Source organism: Populus trichocarpa, chromosome 1, assembly GCF_000002775.5.
Source record: "Populus trichocarpa isolate Nisqually-1 chromosome 1, P.trichocarpa_v4.1, whole genome shotgun sequence".
NCBI lineage: Eukaryota > Viridiplantae > Streptophyta > Magnoliopsida > Malpighiales > Salicaceae > Populus > Populus trichocarpa.
Window position 1 is genome coordinate 32566962 of NC_037285.2, and position 14176 is coordinate 32581137.

The 14176-nt window shown below is 36.0% G+C and overlaps 3 protein-coding genes across 4 annotated transcripts; 2 read left to right on the top strand and 1 right to left on the bottom strand.

Annotated features, from left to right (window-relative positions):
- The first annotated feature begins 2349 nt into the window (after nt 1–2349).
- Nucleotides 2350–6935, top strand: LOC7461665 (protein PHR1-LIKE 3). The gene is made up of 6 exons (XM_006369739.3): nt 2350–2737; nt 5026–5102; nt 5202–5256; nt 5635–5722; nt 5808–5877; nt 6340–6935. The coding sequence occupies exons 1-6, from the start codon at nt 2551–2553 to the stop codon at nt 6784–6786; spliced, it is 924 nt and encodes a 307-aa protein (XP_006369801.1). The 5' UTR covers nt 2350–2550; the 3' UTR covers nt 6787–6935.
- A 570-nt stretch (nt 6936–7505) lies between these two features.
- LOC7492012 (probable calcium-binding protein CML22) lies at nt 7506–9925 on the top strand. Of its 2 annotated transcripts, XM_024599804.2 has the most exons (6): nt 7506–7524; nt 7790–7904; nt 8694–8933; nt 9017–9219; nt 9321–9495; nt 9598–9925. In XM_024599804.2, exons 2-6 carry the CDS (start codon nt 7889–7891, stop codon nt 9711–9713), a joined length of 750 nt encoding a protein of 249 aa, XP_024455572.2. In that variant the 5' UTR covers nt 7506–7524; nt 7790–7888; the 3' UTR covers nt 9714–9925. The 2 variants fall into 2 exon arrangements, with proteins under 2 accessions (XP_024455572.2, XP_002300172.4); XM_002300136.4 differs by lacking the exon at nt 7506–7524 and having other exon boundaries at nt 7606–7904.
- A 95-nt stretch (nt 9926–10020) lies between these two features.
- Nucleotides 10021–12922, bottom strand: LOC7461664 (receptor like protein kinase S.2). The gene has a single exon (XM_052446680.1). It carries the CDS (start codon nt 12716–12718, stop codon nt 10214–10216), a length of 2505 nt encoding a protein of 834 aa, XP_052302640.1. The 5' UTR covers nt 12719–12922; the 3' UTR covers nt 10021–10213.
- Between the last annotated feature and the right edge of the window lie 1254 nt (nt 12923–14176).

The window sequence follows — 14176 nt, forward strand, 5'->3', positions numbered from 1 at the left end:
TACACTTGCATGATTTTTTTAGCTTCAAAGTAATAGTAATAATTATTTTTTATATGGGTAGGGACCAAACATGGACCACCTTATTTTGGTGTCCTCCTAGGGCTGCCTTTGCCCCCTTCCTTATCCACTCCTCTTAACGCACTGCCTGATGGACACATCATTGTCCGGCGGCCATAAATTAAGTTTCACCATTTAAAAATATTATTTTTTTTTAATTTTAAATTAATATTTTAATATTTTATGCTAAATAAAAAACTTTAAAAAATAATTGTCACACCATTTTCAAACATCACAATCAAGAAATTGTTGATCAATATATAAATTGAACCGGGTCCGACCCCGTAAAATAAAAAAAAATTATTTTTTATTTTTAATTGTGTTTTGTTCAAGAAATTAGTGTTTAACAATATTCAATGACACTACATAAATTAGACGGAGATCGTTTAATGATGTAGTATTTGCAGAATTTGATCGCAATCCCAATTTTATTCCTGATGATATTTCACTTGATGTTGTTGCGCGCTTAAGAAACCAAGGAAACTGTAGTCCTTGTCGGATGTATTTCATATGTGATGGAGTTGTAGATAATTTAATGGAATAATAAAAAATATTTTATATAAAGTATTATTTATTTCATGATGTAATAGCAATAGTTAAATCTACAATATTTAAATTAAAAACCATCAATATAAATATATATTTTTTAAAATTATTTTATAACCTCAATTTGAAAAGCATTCTTAACTAAACACATTAAATTATTTTTTTATTCAACCTCAATTTCAACTATAGTTTTAACCAAATATATATAAATATCAAACCAACTTCAACCAAAAATATTTTTTGTAAAACAAATTTTTTTAAATTACAACCATAAAAATTACCTGAATATTATTGGGATTGAAGTTTGTGTACGTTATCTAAATATAAAACTATTTTTTTATGTTTTTATATAAAAAAATCAAATTTATATTATACTTCTATGCCCCCAATAAAACATTTTTCTTGTGATCAAGAACTAGACTTGTTACATTTTGGATAAAAGTTTGTGGGCAAGGTCTAAAAATAACTGATATCGTTATTCACTCAAAATTATTTTAATGCATGGCTAATAATTGAAATCCTCTCAAAATACAACGAAAAAAAAAAAAACTAAAAAAGGTTAACCCCTCGAGATCATAGTTGCCAACCACAAAAATGCACATCATTTTGTTTTTTTTTTTTTTAATAAAACATGATAAAAATAAAATAAAAACTCTCAAAGCTAAAGTCTTATTCATGTAGGTCAAGTCAACCATATTGTTCTAAATTTAATCAAAATTAATTAATAAATTATTTTAAAATAAAACCTAACTCATATAGATAAAGTTTTAGATTGAATGGTTACTAAATTGAGGGTGTTTTTTTTTTTTTTAAATAATAGATGATGCTTAAGACTAGACATGAGAAACAAATACACAACAGCACCATGTGCCGGCCAGACTAGAGTTGAATGTAACAGGATGTTCCCTCTTATCTGCCATCACATACACAAAGTACACTTCACACCTCCATATCACACAAATAATAATAAAAAAAAATCTTTACAGTTTACACAACCCCCAAATTAACGAAGATAAAATATACACATAAAACCAGGAGATAGAAAATAAAAAAAAAACATTATTAGAGATACATGTAAGTTAATTCAGATATTTATAATAATAATAATAAAAAAAAACATTATTAAAGGATGAAGATATTAATTAGGATGATAAATATTGCTTTGATTAGTTTTAACTTTCATGTTTGATTTTAAAGGGTTGAGTGGCGTTGTGGTTGGACAACGTATTTAAAAAAATTAATTTTTTTAATATTTTTGGATTGTTTTGATGTGATGATATTAAAAATAAATTTTAAAAAATAAAAAAAATATTATTTTAATAAATTTTAAAATAAAAAACATTTTAAAAAATAACTGCTATTGCAACACTAAACAACCTTAAAAGAAATATTTGGTTAATTTTTAAAAATTATTCTAATGCTTAAAAGAAATATTTATTTTAAAAAAATCAAAAGATTTTTGTTCAATTGAGACTAATTTTTTTTTTTATCAAATCATACGCGGCAAACCCTCTATTTATTTTAAAATCCCATTTAGATTAATTCTCGAGTCGATAAGTACCCGCTAGTTCGAATTTAATAAGATGTTTCCAAGAATCTCCATCCAACAAAAGCTGACCGATTTTTTTTTTTTTTTAATATAGCAAAAATATAAAGTTATAAACTAGACAAAGACTTCACACACAGAAAAACACAATGTACACGTCGCTGTCCTAAAAATACCTTTCGCCCCCCTCTCTCTTCTCTCATAAGACACCAACTAGCAAACTCTCTCTCTCTCTCTCTCTCTCTCTCTCAAATATCAACACAGGCATATACAGACTCCTTTCTCTGACCTCAAACTCGGGGCTCCAAAGCCCCGACCCAGGAACCCAAAAATCGGATTTTGGGCACCATTTCAGCATTTTCTGTCACTTTCCTGGGAAAATATTTAAAGGGTATTCAAGAATGTACTCTGCAATACACTCACTGCCTTTGGATGGACATGGGGACTTTCAAGCGGCATTAGATGGGACTAATCTACCTGGGGATGCGTGCTTGGTTCTCACTACGGATCCAAAACCAAGGCTCCGCTGGACTGCAGAGTTACATGAGAGATTTGTTGATGCAGTTGCCCAACTTGGTGGACCTGACAGTAAGAACTAGCTCGCACTACTTTGTTTTTGTTATCTTTGTGTTTTTTTTTATAATCAATGGGCTGTTTTAGCTTTTCTGCGTGTGCCTTTGTTTTTTCTTGAATGTGGTTTTATTGCCTTAAAGTTTCTATTCTTACTGGCCAGAAAATGTTAAGATATTGTAAATATGTTGGTTATTTTGTGGTTCTTTCTATGAAGAATGTTTGTTTTAATTATGGGCTGTTCTTGAAAATGTGTTTTTGGGTTAGTGGAAATTTCTTCTTTTCTTTTCTGTTTCTTTGAAAGAAATGTGGACTTTGATCTTCAGTCTGGTTAATTTTGATGCCTGAAATAGTTCACTCAGTTTTGTAATTATTTCTTTTTTGAATTTCTTGTGATTATTAATTGATGTGGTGATTCTGGATGTGATTAACCACTTTTGTTGATAATGGATTCGAGAGATTAAAGGAGGTCCCTTTTTTCCTATTATTTAATGGAGGGTTTATTCTGGTTTTTTGTTGTTTGCAAATAATTTTATGTGTTTATTTTGGCAGAATTGGCAATTGGCGATTATTATTGCTGTAGTAGTTAGGTAAAGTGTTTTCAATGAACATGTTGGTTAAGAAACTTGAGATGGCCTGCCAGTCAATTTTTTTAATATGATTCTTTTAAGAAGATTATCATAATGATAGCATGAGAGGACGGACTTCTCTTTCGTAGTTTAGTTGTTTTTGATTGATTTGCTGTCTAAGCTGCCTTGATCTTATGTGCTTTTATTCTTTCAATGTTTGTGTTAATCCCTGGTTATTGTGCACCAAATGTGTATAGCATAGTTCACCAAGTAGAAAATACAACCAAAAGGACAAATGAGATGAACTATAGCACTTTGTCCTTGACTAGGAAAGAATATTCTGTTATTTGGGAGTATTAAATTTGTAAACATTTGTGGTTCTACTTTTGAATGGAGATTTTTACTCACAATTACCAAGCTTTTATTGTCTATAACACTAGTCAAAGCAGCTATGATACAAGCTCTTTATGTTTTTTTTTCTCTAAAAAGCTTAAATCACCACGGGATTTAATTATTTTATTCCTTTCTAAATGCAAATGTTGAGTTTGCTTGTCTCGGAGTTTTGACCATGCAATATAATTGATCCACGTACCAGGCTGGACACTTCAGACATAACTCCACTTTGTCTCTGGAAAACTTGGATAGTGCTGTTCAGAATAATCTTTGAAACCAGGATAGTTTGTGAGTGGATCTGCTAAGACAACAAACTTCTTGTGGTTAGCTAGGGTGAGGTGGCAATTTTATTATATCTTTCACTGTAGTTGCTTGATTTAAGAAGTAAAAAATGTTTTTTCTCCAAAAAAAGAAAGAAAAAAACAAGAAGTGGAATGTTGTGCTGTATAGTAATTGACCCAGCCTGTTTTCTATTTTAACTCCTAACCAGCTGCCAGTCTTCATTACCGAACTAAGGAAACTGATATGGAAATTGTCTGTGGTAAAGCTATATTTTCTTTTAACAGAACAAGGGCCAAAGGAAAGATAAGGCCTTGTTCGGCAACACAACAAATTTCCTTTTTCATTTTCAGTTTTCTTCTCTTTTTCCAGTTTTTCTTCTCCAATAGAAAATCAGAAAACATGTTCATTTCTTAAAATTTATAATATTTTTCCAGCTCAGAAAATGTTTTCATAATATACTGTTTTCCATTTGGGAAAAAATGGCTCAATGGAAATCATGTTCAAATTAACTTATTTTCAGGATATTCTTTATATTTTGTTTTTTTTTTTTTTTTTTTTTTTTTGGGGGGGGGGGGGGGGGGGGAGGGGGTGTTGTTAGGGGGGTGCTGGATATTTTATATTAAAGTGTCCAGTGTTTGTGGCAGCTGCAGCCATGTATACACTGCCCCAAGCATCTCCATCACCATACTGCCAGCAAAACAAATCGACCTTGACCAGCCTGCTATGGTGATTTTTTTTTCGTTTCCAACCTGCCATTTGTGCAGCTGCTACCTCTAGAATGTGTTAGAAGTACCAACTTCTAGTAAGCTAGAAACACCAACGGCTGTGTAATAAACCATTTTCATAAAGGCACAATGAGACCAGTGCTGAAACATTTAACCTTTTTTTTCCCCTTAATCTTTAATGGGTCATGGTAGTATTGTGACATTTGAAGTCCCTCATTATGTTGGCAGCGTGTTACATGACATCATGAACTCCTTACTATTCTTCATTTCTTAGGCACACAATCATGCTGATTTTCTTATCAAAGTTTTCTGTTTTGTTTTCTTAAATGAATTGCAGAAGCAACACCAAAGACAATTATGAGAACAATGGGGGTAAAAGGCCTCACCCTTTATCACTTGAAATCTCACCTGCAGGTTTGCTGATACCATTGTCTCTTTATTCTTTGTGATCTTCAAGGTATTAGCTTTCTATGATTTCATGCTCATTCCTCTAGTTGACATTTCTACTTGCAGAAATACCGGCTGGGAAAGCAGTCCTGCAAGGAATCAACTGATAACTCCAAGGATGGTATTGGCCTCGTATCATTAGAACGGTTTTTACAAGTTATTTTCTTTCCTCTTTTCAATTAAAGTGCTTACCAGAGGCATAAGATTATTCTTCAAATAATTTCCCTCTCCTCTGCATGTGAACTCCTCTATTTGTTTTCTTGCCACTTGCATGTTTTGTATTTTTCTGTGCAATCACCATACTGGCAAATGTCTGGATGCAAATTTCTATCTAGTGTCAATTGTAAATAACGACACCTATTTTTACCAAATTTGTCATGCAAGACCCCAAAAATGGAGGGAGGGGTGGTGGGTGGATACCTTGGGTGCCATAGCAGAACTCCTTCTGGTGAAAATTTGTTGTACTTGAAAACTTGCTGATTTAAGGAATGATGTGCAGTTGGGATTGCAGCATCAGTTGCAGAAAGTCAGGATACTGGTTCATCAACTTCGGCATCATCAAGAATGATTGCACAGGATCTTAATGAGTATGCTTTCTCTACCCTTGTTATGTCAAACTTGTTCCACCTCTCCTTGTGTTCCCATATTTTCTGCCTTTTATCTTTCAAACAGTGGTTACCAGGTTACTGAGGCTTTGAGAGTGCAGATGGAAGTCCAACGAAGATTGCATGAGCAGCTTGAGGTTAGTTTTCATTCATGTGTTTAACTTGGTTCAGAAAATGTGGCTTTTGGACTTCTAAGATAACATAGAAGCTAGAATACGATACATCTAAGTTGCTATCAGTTACCCCCCAGTATTCAATTATGCATGAGACAAGGTAAAGCCCAAGTTGTAGAAGCTTTTCACTATTTAATCGCCTCCAATTTAAAGCATGGAAATGTTAACTTCTCATTTGACGTAGAAAATATGAAGTGAGCCTGCCCCACCATGGGCTCATGGTGAGCGAGATTCGTGATACCATTTCTCCATTCAAGGGATTACTGGAAAAAAAGCTTCTACTGATGGCTTATTACAAGCTAAAATAATTGGAACTTTTACCTAAAAAATATCCTTTGTTTCCTTTTGGAAAATTGTCTTTAATCCATGTTGCTTGCTATCTCGGCTATGATTTTGAGCTCTTTCTAAGGGTTTTACAATAAGCAGGTACAACGTCGTCTCCAACTTCGGATTGAAGCACAGGGGAAATACTTACAGTCAATACTTGAGAAAGCTTGTAAAGCCCTGAATGATCAGGCTGTTGCGACTGCAGGACTTGAAGCTGCTAGAGAAGAGCTTTCTGAATTAGCAATCAAGGTTTCCAATGAACGTGCAGGAATTGCCCCACTTGATACCATGAAAATGCCTTCCATATCTGAACTTGCTGCTGCTTTAGAGAACAAACATGCTTCCAATGTGCCTGCTCGTGTTGGCGATTGCTCTGTCGAAAGCTGCCTGACTTCAACTGGGAGCCCAGTTTCTCCAATGGGTGTGGGCGCACAGGTTGCTTCCACGAAGAAAAGATCAAGGCCTGTGTTTGGTAATGGAGATTCATTGCCCTTCGATGGCAACATTCAGCAAGAAGTTGAATGGACAATGAACAATATTGTATGATTAGCAGGGAAATTCCATCCTAGAAACAGAAACTTCTTTGTTTCATTTTTTTTAGTTGTCTAGCTGATCTAAATGTCACATCGTAATCAACTTATCGTCAGTGGCCTGTATATTCTCAGATCTTTTGATTAGATATCTTTTTCTTATAACTTGGAACTCTCTCCCGTTCTGCAAAAAGAGTGGCATGTTATTCATCTATTCAGCTTGCTTTTATAGATGGCATTGAAAAGCTGCAATGCATAGAGTTGAATTGAGGTGGAATTATTTCCAGTCTTCCACTTCTGTCCTTGACCATGGCTAACTGGTGTGGATGAGAAAATTGGCTGCAGAGTTTACTGTCCAAATTCTAGAAAATATACTTTTTTGGGCTCCATAGTTAATACTTAGCATCTTACAACAGTTGATGAATGCTGAAAAGATCAAGGGATAATTGGTTGTATGGAAAGGATCATTTTCCTTGTCTGCTTAGCAACGAATCCACAAATGATGGGATGCCTTGTCTTTTCTTTCTTGCTTTCTTTCTTTCTTTTTTCTTCTCTCATTTTCTTTTGTTTTTGTTTTTTCATGGGTGGATTTAATCCAACATTCTTGTACCTAGGAATTTAAGTTAATTTTTTTACTTTTCCAAAATCATGGTCGACAAACATAGAGATTTTTCATAATTTAATCATGTCTTTGATCTTTTGTTCCCAAAGAAGGTGATGGAAAATTGGAACGTCAGCCTGGATTCCTGCCCTTGTAAGTCGGTGACTTAATTCTATGGTAACCAGATAGGGTAGCCTCAACAACATGAACATTGGAATGATGACTAGACTCATGTCCAAGCAAAAGCTTTATTCTTTCTTAGCTTTATAGTATTTGAATATTCAAGAGAAGGAGAGAGAGTGATGAGTTTAGAATTTTCTGGTTCTGCATTTGTTGTCATAGCCATGATGGCATGTCCACTTAAAGAACCTCATGTTGCTTATTCTTTACTTTTTTTGTGCCCTCTTTTGCTTTCTAGGAAATCAAATACTCCTTGTCTCCTTTACCATATTGCACCTCGTGACTCCTCCTTTACTCTCTTTGAGCAACCAGCTGCCTCCTTTCTCTTCTTGCAGCAATGAAAGATTCACTTGGTAAATCTTATCTCTTACTTTCTTTCTGTGCTTCCCTTTCTTTTTCTTTGCTTATATTTTTTGTTGAACTAAGGGATCCAGCAGAAATCCAACTAAATTTAACCCACAGAGATTAATTTTACTGTCAGTATATTATCTGCTTTCCAGGTCCTAGCATGCTACTGTTCTATCTTGCTTCTGTTTTTCCCACCTCCTCTGGCACTGATAATTTATAATTGCTCTTTATTAGTCTGTCAATAATAATTCCATCTTTTTATAAAAAATATGATACAACTGTTGTGATGCTATCACTTTCATGCCATGTGACCTAGACTCCAGAATTTTTTTCATTATAGTGTGTTTCATTACAGTTAATTGATCCATTGATGATATACCAGAACAAGCTTTGCTAGACTGAGAAAGCAGGCTGTACAATTCCATATATTAGAACTATGATATCCGTTTAACTTATGAGCTACATCTAGGTCTTCAAAAGAATGGGAATGAATCACACTCAAGGAAGGAATTCTCTTTATAGCATTTTCATTCATTTCCTTTTCCTTGGTTTTTCAATGTTGCAATGTTTCTTGAACAATTTCTCAGCATGGAGTTAGGGGTCCCTTCTTTGGATAAAACTAGAAATCCATCATCATCAGAGAAGCAATAGAGTTAGACAGAGGGGAAAGAAGAGATTAAATTGTGTTTAAAATGTAAAAAGACCTTTGTGAAACATGCAGATAATACGAATCTTATGGCTCGTTTCCTTTATTGAGCCTGCATTTTGATTCCTCCTCGTGTCTTGTTTTTAAGGAACTTCTCAACCTTGCCCTTCTTTGAAGTCCTTGACATCCAAACTAGGAGGGATGTTTTGCCATTGCGGATCACCAAACAAATATAAGAGGTTGGATGCAAAGCTTGAAAAGAAGCTGATTGAACTCAAGAGAAGTTCATCTGGGAAGACGAATTTTAAATCAATGAATAGTATAATCATGAGGTTTCCCCAGTTTAAAGAAGAACTGAAACACATCAGAGGGGTATTCGAACAGTATGGTAAGTTTAAACAAGGTTGGTTTTCTGGTACGGAGAAACAATGGATTTTTCTTGCACATTGACTCTCTATATCTTTCTCATAGATGAAGATGCAAATGGTAATATTGACATGGAGGAACTAAAAAAATGCTTACAAAATCTGCAACTCAATTTAAAAGAGGAGGAAGTTGAGGATCTATTCCACTCCTGCGACATTGATCAAAGCGAGGGGATACAATTCAATGAGTTCATTGTTCTTCTATGTCTCATCTATCTCCTAGTAGAGCATTCATCCTCTCCACTGAGAGTATCCACGATAAACTCAACTTTACCTTCTTTCAACTCTTTCGACAAGATGTTTACTTATTGTGATCAAACATATTTGATGATGTAAGGGTTTCGTTTCAGACGTCAAAGATGGGTTCACCTGAGCTTGAGGCCACTTTTGATACAATAGTTAAAGCATTCTTATTTCTGGATAAGAATGGAGCTGGCAAGCTGAACAAAAAGGACATGATCAAAGCATTGAATGAGGATTCTCCATGGGAGAAATCCCCGGCACATATCACTAGATCTAGATTCAGTACTTTCTCTTTTACACCCTACAGTTCTAACTTTGACTTTGCTACTGCTTTTGTTAAAATCCTTTAACCATCCTCTTGGTGGTTCCTGTTAATACATGCAGAAGAAATGGACTGGGACAGGAATGGGAAGGTCAGTTTCAGGGAGTTCCTCTTTTCTTTAATCAACTGGATCGGGATTGATGCTGATGAAGATATTCCTGTGAGCACAAGAACTTGATCTGGATAACTGTCAATACGAGGTCAGATTGAAGCATTTGTGTGTCTGCATAAATCATCCCAGACTTCCCAGTGTATATTATTCAGAGCTGTTGCTCCTTCGTCATGTTCAATTGTGAAAGTATTTTATAGTTAGTTTTCGACAGCAAATGTTTCAAATGCTCTATGAATCAACATATGATAATTCAAATGTTTATTTCTTTCGCTTCCTTACCATGGAGTCCCTTGGATCATGATTCTGGTCGTCCTCTCCTGTTTAAAGTATGTTCTGAAAAACTCTGTATAAAAAGTGGGCATAGCGGTGGATATGGCAAGAAGCTAACAGGCATAACTGAAGCTTCACTAAATTCTAATGAAACTTATATGTGAAAACTTGGTAGCCTATTGAAAAACAAGGCATATACATTGATAGTCTACAGAAGGTGCAAGAAGGAAAATAACCAAAGAACTATAAGTTGCCGCAGAAACCTGTAGTCACTATCTAGTTGTCACTTGCATTTCTCATTGAATCCCTAGAGCTTGGACTCTTCTAATCATTGACATAGAACAAGCATTCTTTTGTCTCCATTCTTCCCTACTTTCCGTATTTTGCCCTCTTTCCGTGAACCATTGATCATTGCCATCTAGTATCCTTACAATCTGCCTCATGGTTGGCCTTAATTCTGGGTTGGACCTTGTGCATGCAATTCCCAATTTGACGACTCTGATCAATTCTTCAAGATCATATTCACCGTTCAACCTTATATCAGCCAGATCCTCCAGTGGTCTCTTCTGTGCCTCAAACTCATGAACTCTACGAATCAATAGCACCTCAGGCCTCCGGAAATCAACTGCCATTTGTCCACTGACCACCTCCAGAACCACCACACCATAGCTATATACATCAGCCATTGGGGTTGCTTCACCATGTTCTATGTACTCTGGAGACATGTAACCGAAAATTCCACGGACTGAATTATTTTCTTTAGCATCTGCTTTATGGGCATGATCATTTCTTGCCAAGAATTCGGCAAGTGCAAAGTTACCAAGTCTTGGATTCATGTCTGGATCAAGAATGATAGAAGAGTTAGTGATATTCCTGTGGATAACTTGCTCATCCCACTCCTCATGAAGATAAAGAACTGCAGAAGCAAGAGACTTGATAATGTTATATCTGTGGCGCCAAAGCAGAATAGAGTGGCCAATTCTATTGTCATGATGGAAAAGAAGATGACTCATGTGGCGACTTGCTGAATAATCATAGACGACAAGCATCTCCCCTAGTTCTGTGCACCATCCACGGAGTTGAATTAGGTTGCGGTGGCGGAGCCTGCCTAAGTTTAGGAGTTCAGTTGAAAATCGAACGCGTATTGCGGGACACTGGGTCATGCCAAGCCTCTTCACCAAGACTTGATGGCCGTCTTCAAGGATTCCATAGTAGGCAGTTCCGAAGTCCACCTCTGCTACTCTTTGTGAGTCGGAGAAATTGTTTGTAGCAGAAATGATTTCCTTGTAGGATATTTCCCTGGGAGTTTCCACCATAAAGAGAGCATTTTGCCGGTGACTTCTGTTGTTCGACTTAGAAGAGCTCAGTTTATTAATATTCTCAAATTCTGCAGTTTCATATATAGTTTCTTCCATAGCTGTGACATAGGCTGATGAAGTGAACGAGATTGTCATGTCAGAACTCGGAACGGTGGTGGTCGTGGTGGTGTTGGTTTTGCTTATGCTAGTGTTGCTTGCAGAGGATATAGCTATGTATCTAGGATGTGACTGAAACGATGGAAGAGGTGGCAATTTGCCCAAAATGTTGCCAGAAAGTGCTTCCACAACCCATTTCATGTTAGGCCGAAGCTGCGGGTTGTGGAGTGTGCATAGAAGCCCCAGATGAATCAAGCGTTCCATATCAGAAAGCCCGAAAGACCCATCTGGAAGCCTATTGTCCCCTGCTTGCAGAAGCTTCCCTTCACCAGATAGCACCCTTATCCAGTCGAGCAAAACGATCTGATCATCAGGATATGCCAGATCCACTGCCCGCCTCCCAGACACCACCTCTAACACAACAATTCCAAAGCTGAAAACATCAGATTTCGCAGTAGCAACGCTTCGTTTCTGGAAGCTCTCAGGTGGCAAATAACCGATGGTGCCACCTATTTTGGTCGATTCAGTCAGGTGAAACTGGTGATTCTTCATTGAAGGCGTCCTGATTTGGTACTCAAGTTCATGTTCTAACCACCTTGCCAAGCCAAAGTCACCAAGCCGGGCATTATAATGCGAGTCAAGCATTACATTGCTCGTCTTCACATCCCGGTGAATGATCTGTGTCTCCAAGTTTTCATGGAGATAATGTAATGCTGCTGCCAAGCCACCAACTATCTTCCTTCTTCGTTCCCAGGAAAGAGGTGCTGCTTTCAGGTTTTCAGGCCTTCTAAACAGCACCCTGTCCAGGCTGCGGTTAGGCATGTAGTCATAAACCAATAACAACTGTTCTTCATGAACACACCAACCTCTTAGCCTGACAAGATTCCTATGTCGAAGATGAGCCACCGCAACCAACTCAGCTGCAAAAGTCTTCTCAAACTGCTCTCCTCTCTCAGCCAAGCATTTAACAGCAACAACAGTGCCATCACTTGGTAAAACTGCTCTATAAACCTTTCCATAACCTCCACTACCAAGAACCTCATCTTCACAAAACCCTTTAGACCCTATATAAAGCTCAGCATAGCTGAATATCCTTGGATTAGCACCACCAACCTTCTCAGATAGTTGGATTCCCTCAAGGTCATAAAACAGACCAGGCTGCGGCTGCTGTTTACTTGGTTTATCATGCAGAAAACAACCAATCCATTTCGAGTCCTGTAACCGGCGTAGTGAATCACCTAGGAAATGAAGTATTTGGCTCCCACAGCCGCGGTGCCGGTCCTTCCTGACACCATCTTGCATGGGTTGTGGGATTTTGGGGTCCTCAAATGGCTTGATTTCCTCCAAATCAGCAGGTAAAATGATGCAAAGGCGGTTGAGTTGCATGGTTTAGGTGCCTGGAAATGGACTAGATGGGCATGGAATGAAGGTGGCAAAGTAAATGAACGAGACTTTGGCTTGCTCATGTGTACATTATGTGAACACTTAATGCCTTTCTTCGAGCCTGTGCTTTAAAGTCAACACGGTTGGGTTGCCTTATGGTTGAATTTTATGCCATCAGCCGGCTTGAAAAGAACCCATCCTTGTCTTATCCTTAGTCTTGCCAAAAAGAAGATTCTAAAGTATTTAATCTTCGCTTTTATAGTCTATAGTTTCTAGAGCATACATAAATAAAATTCTTTGGTGTTCAAAACGAGGGTATGCTGGTCATAAACGACACCTTCGAAGAACACACGGTTGAAATTCTTATCTTGCTTGCTTAGTTCAAAACCCCCACGTAACCCTAACTTGTAACTAAGCCTATTTATAGCTCACATTAAAAAAAAAAAAACCATGTTCAGACTGCAAAAATGTTTAAAAATGGAGTAATGCTATTCTTGTATAATTGTCCTGCTCACATTAAATATGTGGATTTTTTTTTTGTTAAATGAATTTTGTAAGAAAATGATAAAGAATAACATTATTGTTAAAAACATATTTATTAAATCTGATCTAAAGGTTGACCCGATGCAAGCTTAGGTTACGAGTTCGGCAGGTCTAAACACTAAAATCTTAACAAGTCTGGCCTATGACCCAAGTTCTTTATAACCAAATAAATTAAATTTATTGGGTTTGAGTTAAAATTAAATTAAAAAATCCAGTTCGAATACATTTCATAGTTTTTACTTTAATATACTTCTAATTAAGAGTATTTTAAGAAGTTTTTATATTAACTTTTCTAAAATATCATTTAGATAAATGATATTTGAGGTAAATTGTACACTATCTATTTATAAATAGACAATTAAGTCAACAAATCAAACATAAAAACAACCAACAAAACTAAATACTAAGGACAAAAACTTGAAAGTTTTCTAAAACAATTCAAGTTCATCCAAAAAAGCAGCAAATGTTCAAAATCTTTTTTTTTATGAAATCAAATCAACAAAACAAGGAACGAAAGTCATTAATTTCCTTTAAAAATTCAAATCATCGTGATTAAAAATGTGTTAAAATGGAGTATTTTAAATTTCTCTTGCTTGCCTTTTTCCCTCTAAATCTTTTGAAATGGGAGTCTTAAATGAAGTAGGTGAATGGGTTGCACTTAAAACGACATATATAGTTATGGAAGTGCAATTAATTCTGTTAGGTTAGAGGTATGTGTTCATATGCATACAATGGCTAAGACAAACATAAAGCTGTGGATCGATGTCTCTAGAAAAAAATCATGAAAATCAGACAGAGAGAGGATGTAACAGGACATCCAGAGGGGTCCTAGCAAATTAATTTCGTAAGATCACATTCAAAAAAAAAAAAAAAAAGAGAGTAAATTTGAATATTGATTAATATCACAAACATATCCTT

What these genes read in the sequence shown, in the direction of transcription:
- LOC7461665 (XM_006369739.3), top strand. Translation starts at nt 2,551, where the DNA reads ATGTACTCTGCAATACACTCACTGCCTTTGGATGGACATGGGGACTTT. An exon ending in ACTTGAAATCTCACCTGCAG is followed by an intron (nt 5,103 to 5,201) that starts GTTTGCTGATAC and finishes TTCTACTTGCAG; the next exon opens with AAATACCGGCTGGGAAAGCA. An exon ending in AACTGATAACTCCAAGGATG is followed by an intron (nt 5,257 to 5,634) that starts GTATTGGCCTCG and finishes AATGATGTGCAG; the next exon opens with TTGGGATTGCAGCATCAGTT.
- LOC7492012 (XM_024599804.2), top strand. An exon ending in AGGGGTATTCGAACAGTATG is followed by an intron (nt 8,934 to 9,016) that starts GTAAGTTTAAAC and finishes TCTTTCTCATAG; the next exon opens with ATGAAGATGCAAATGGTAAT. An exon ending in ATTCATCCTCTCCACTGAGA is followed by an intron (nt 9,220 to 9,320) that starts GTATCCACGATA and finishes GTTTCGTTTCAG; the next exon opens with ACGTCAAAGATGGGTTCACC.
- LOC7461664 (XM_052446680.1), bottom strand. Translation starts at nt 12,718, where the DNA reads ATGCAACTCAACCGCCTTTGCATCATTTTACCTGCTGATTTGGAGGAA.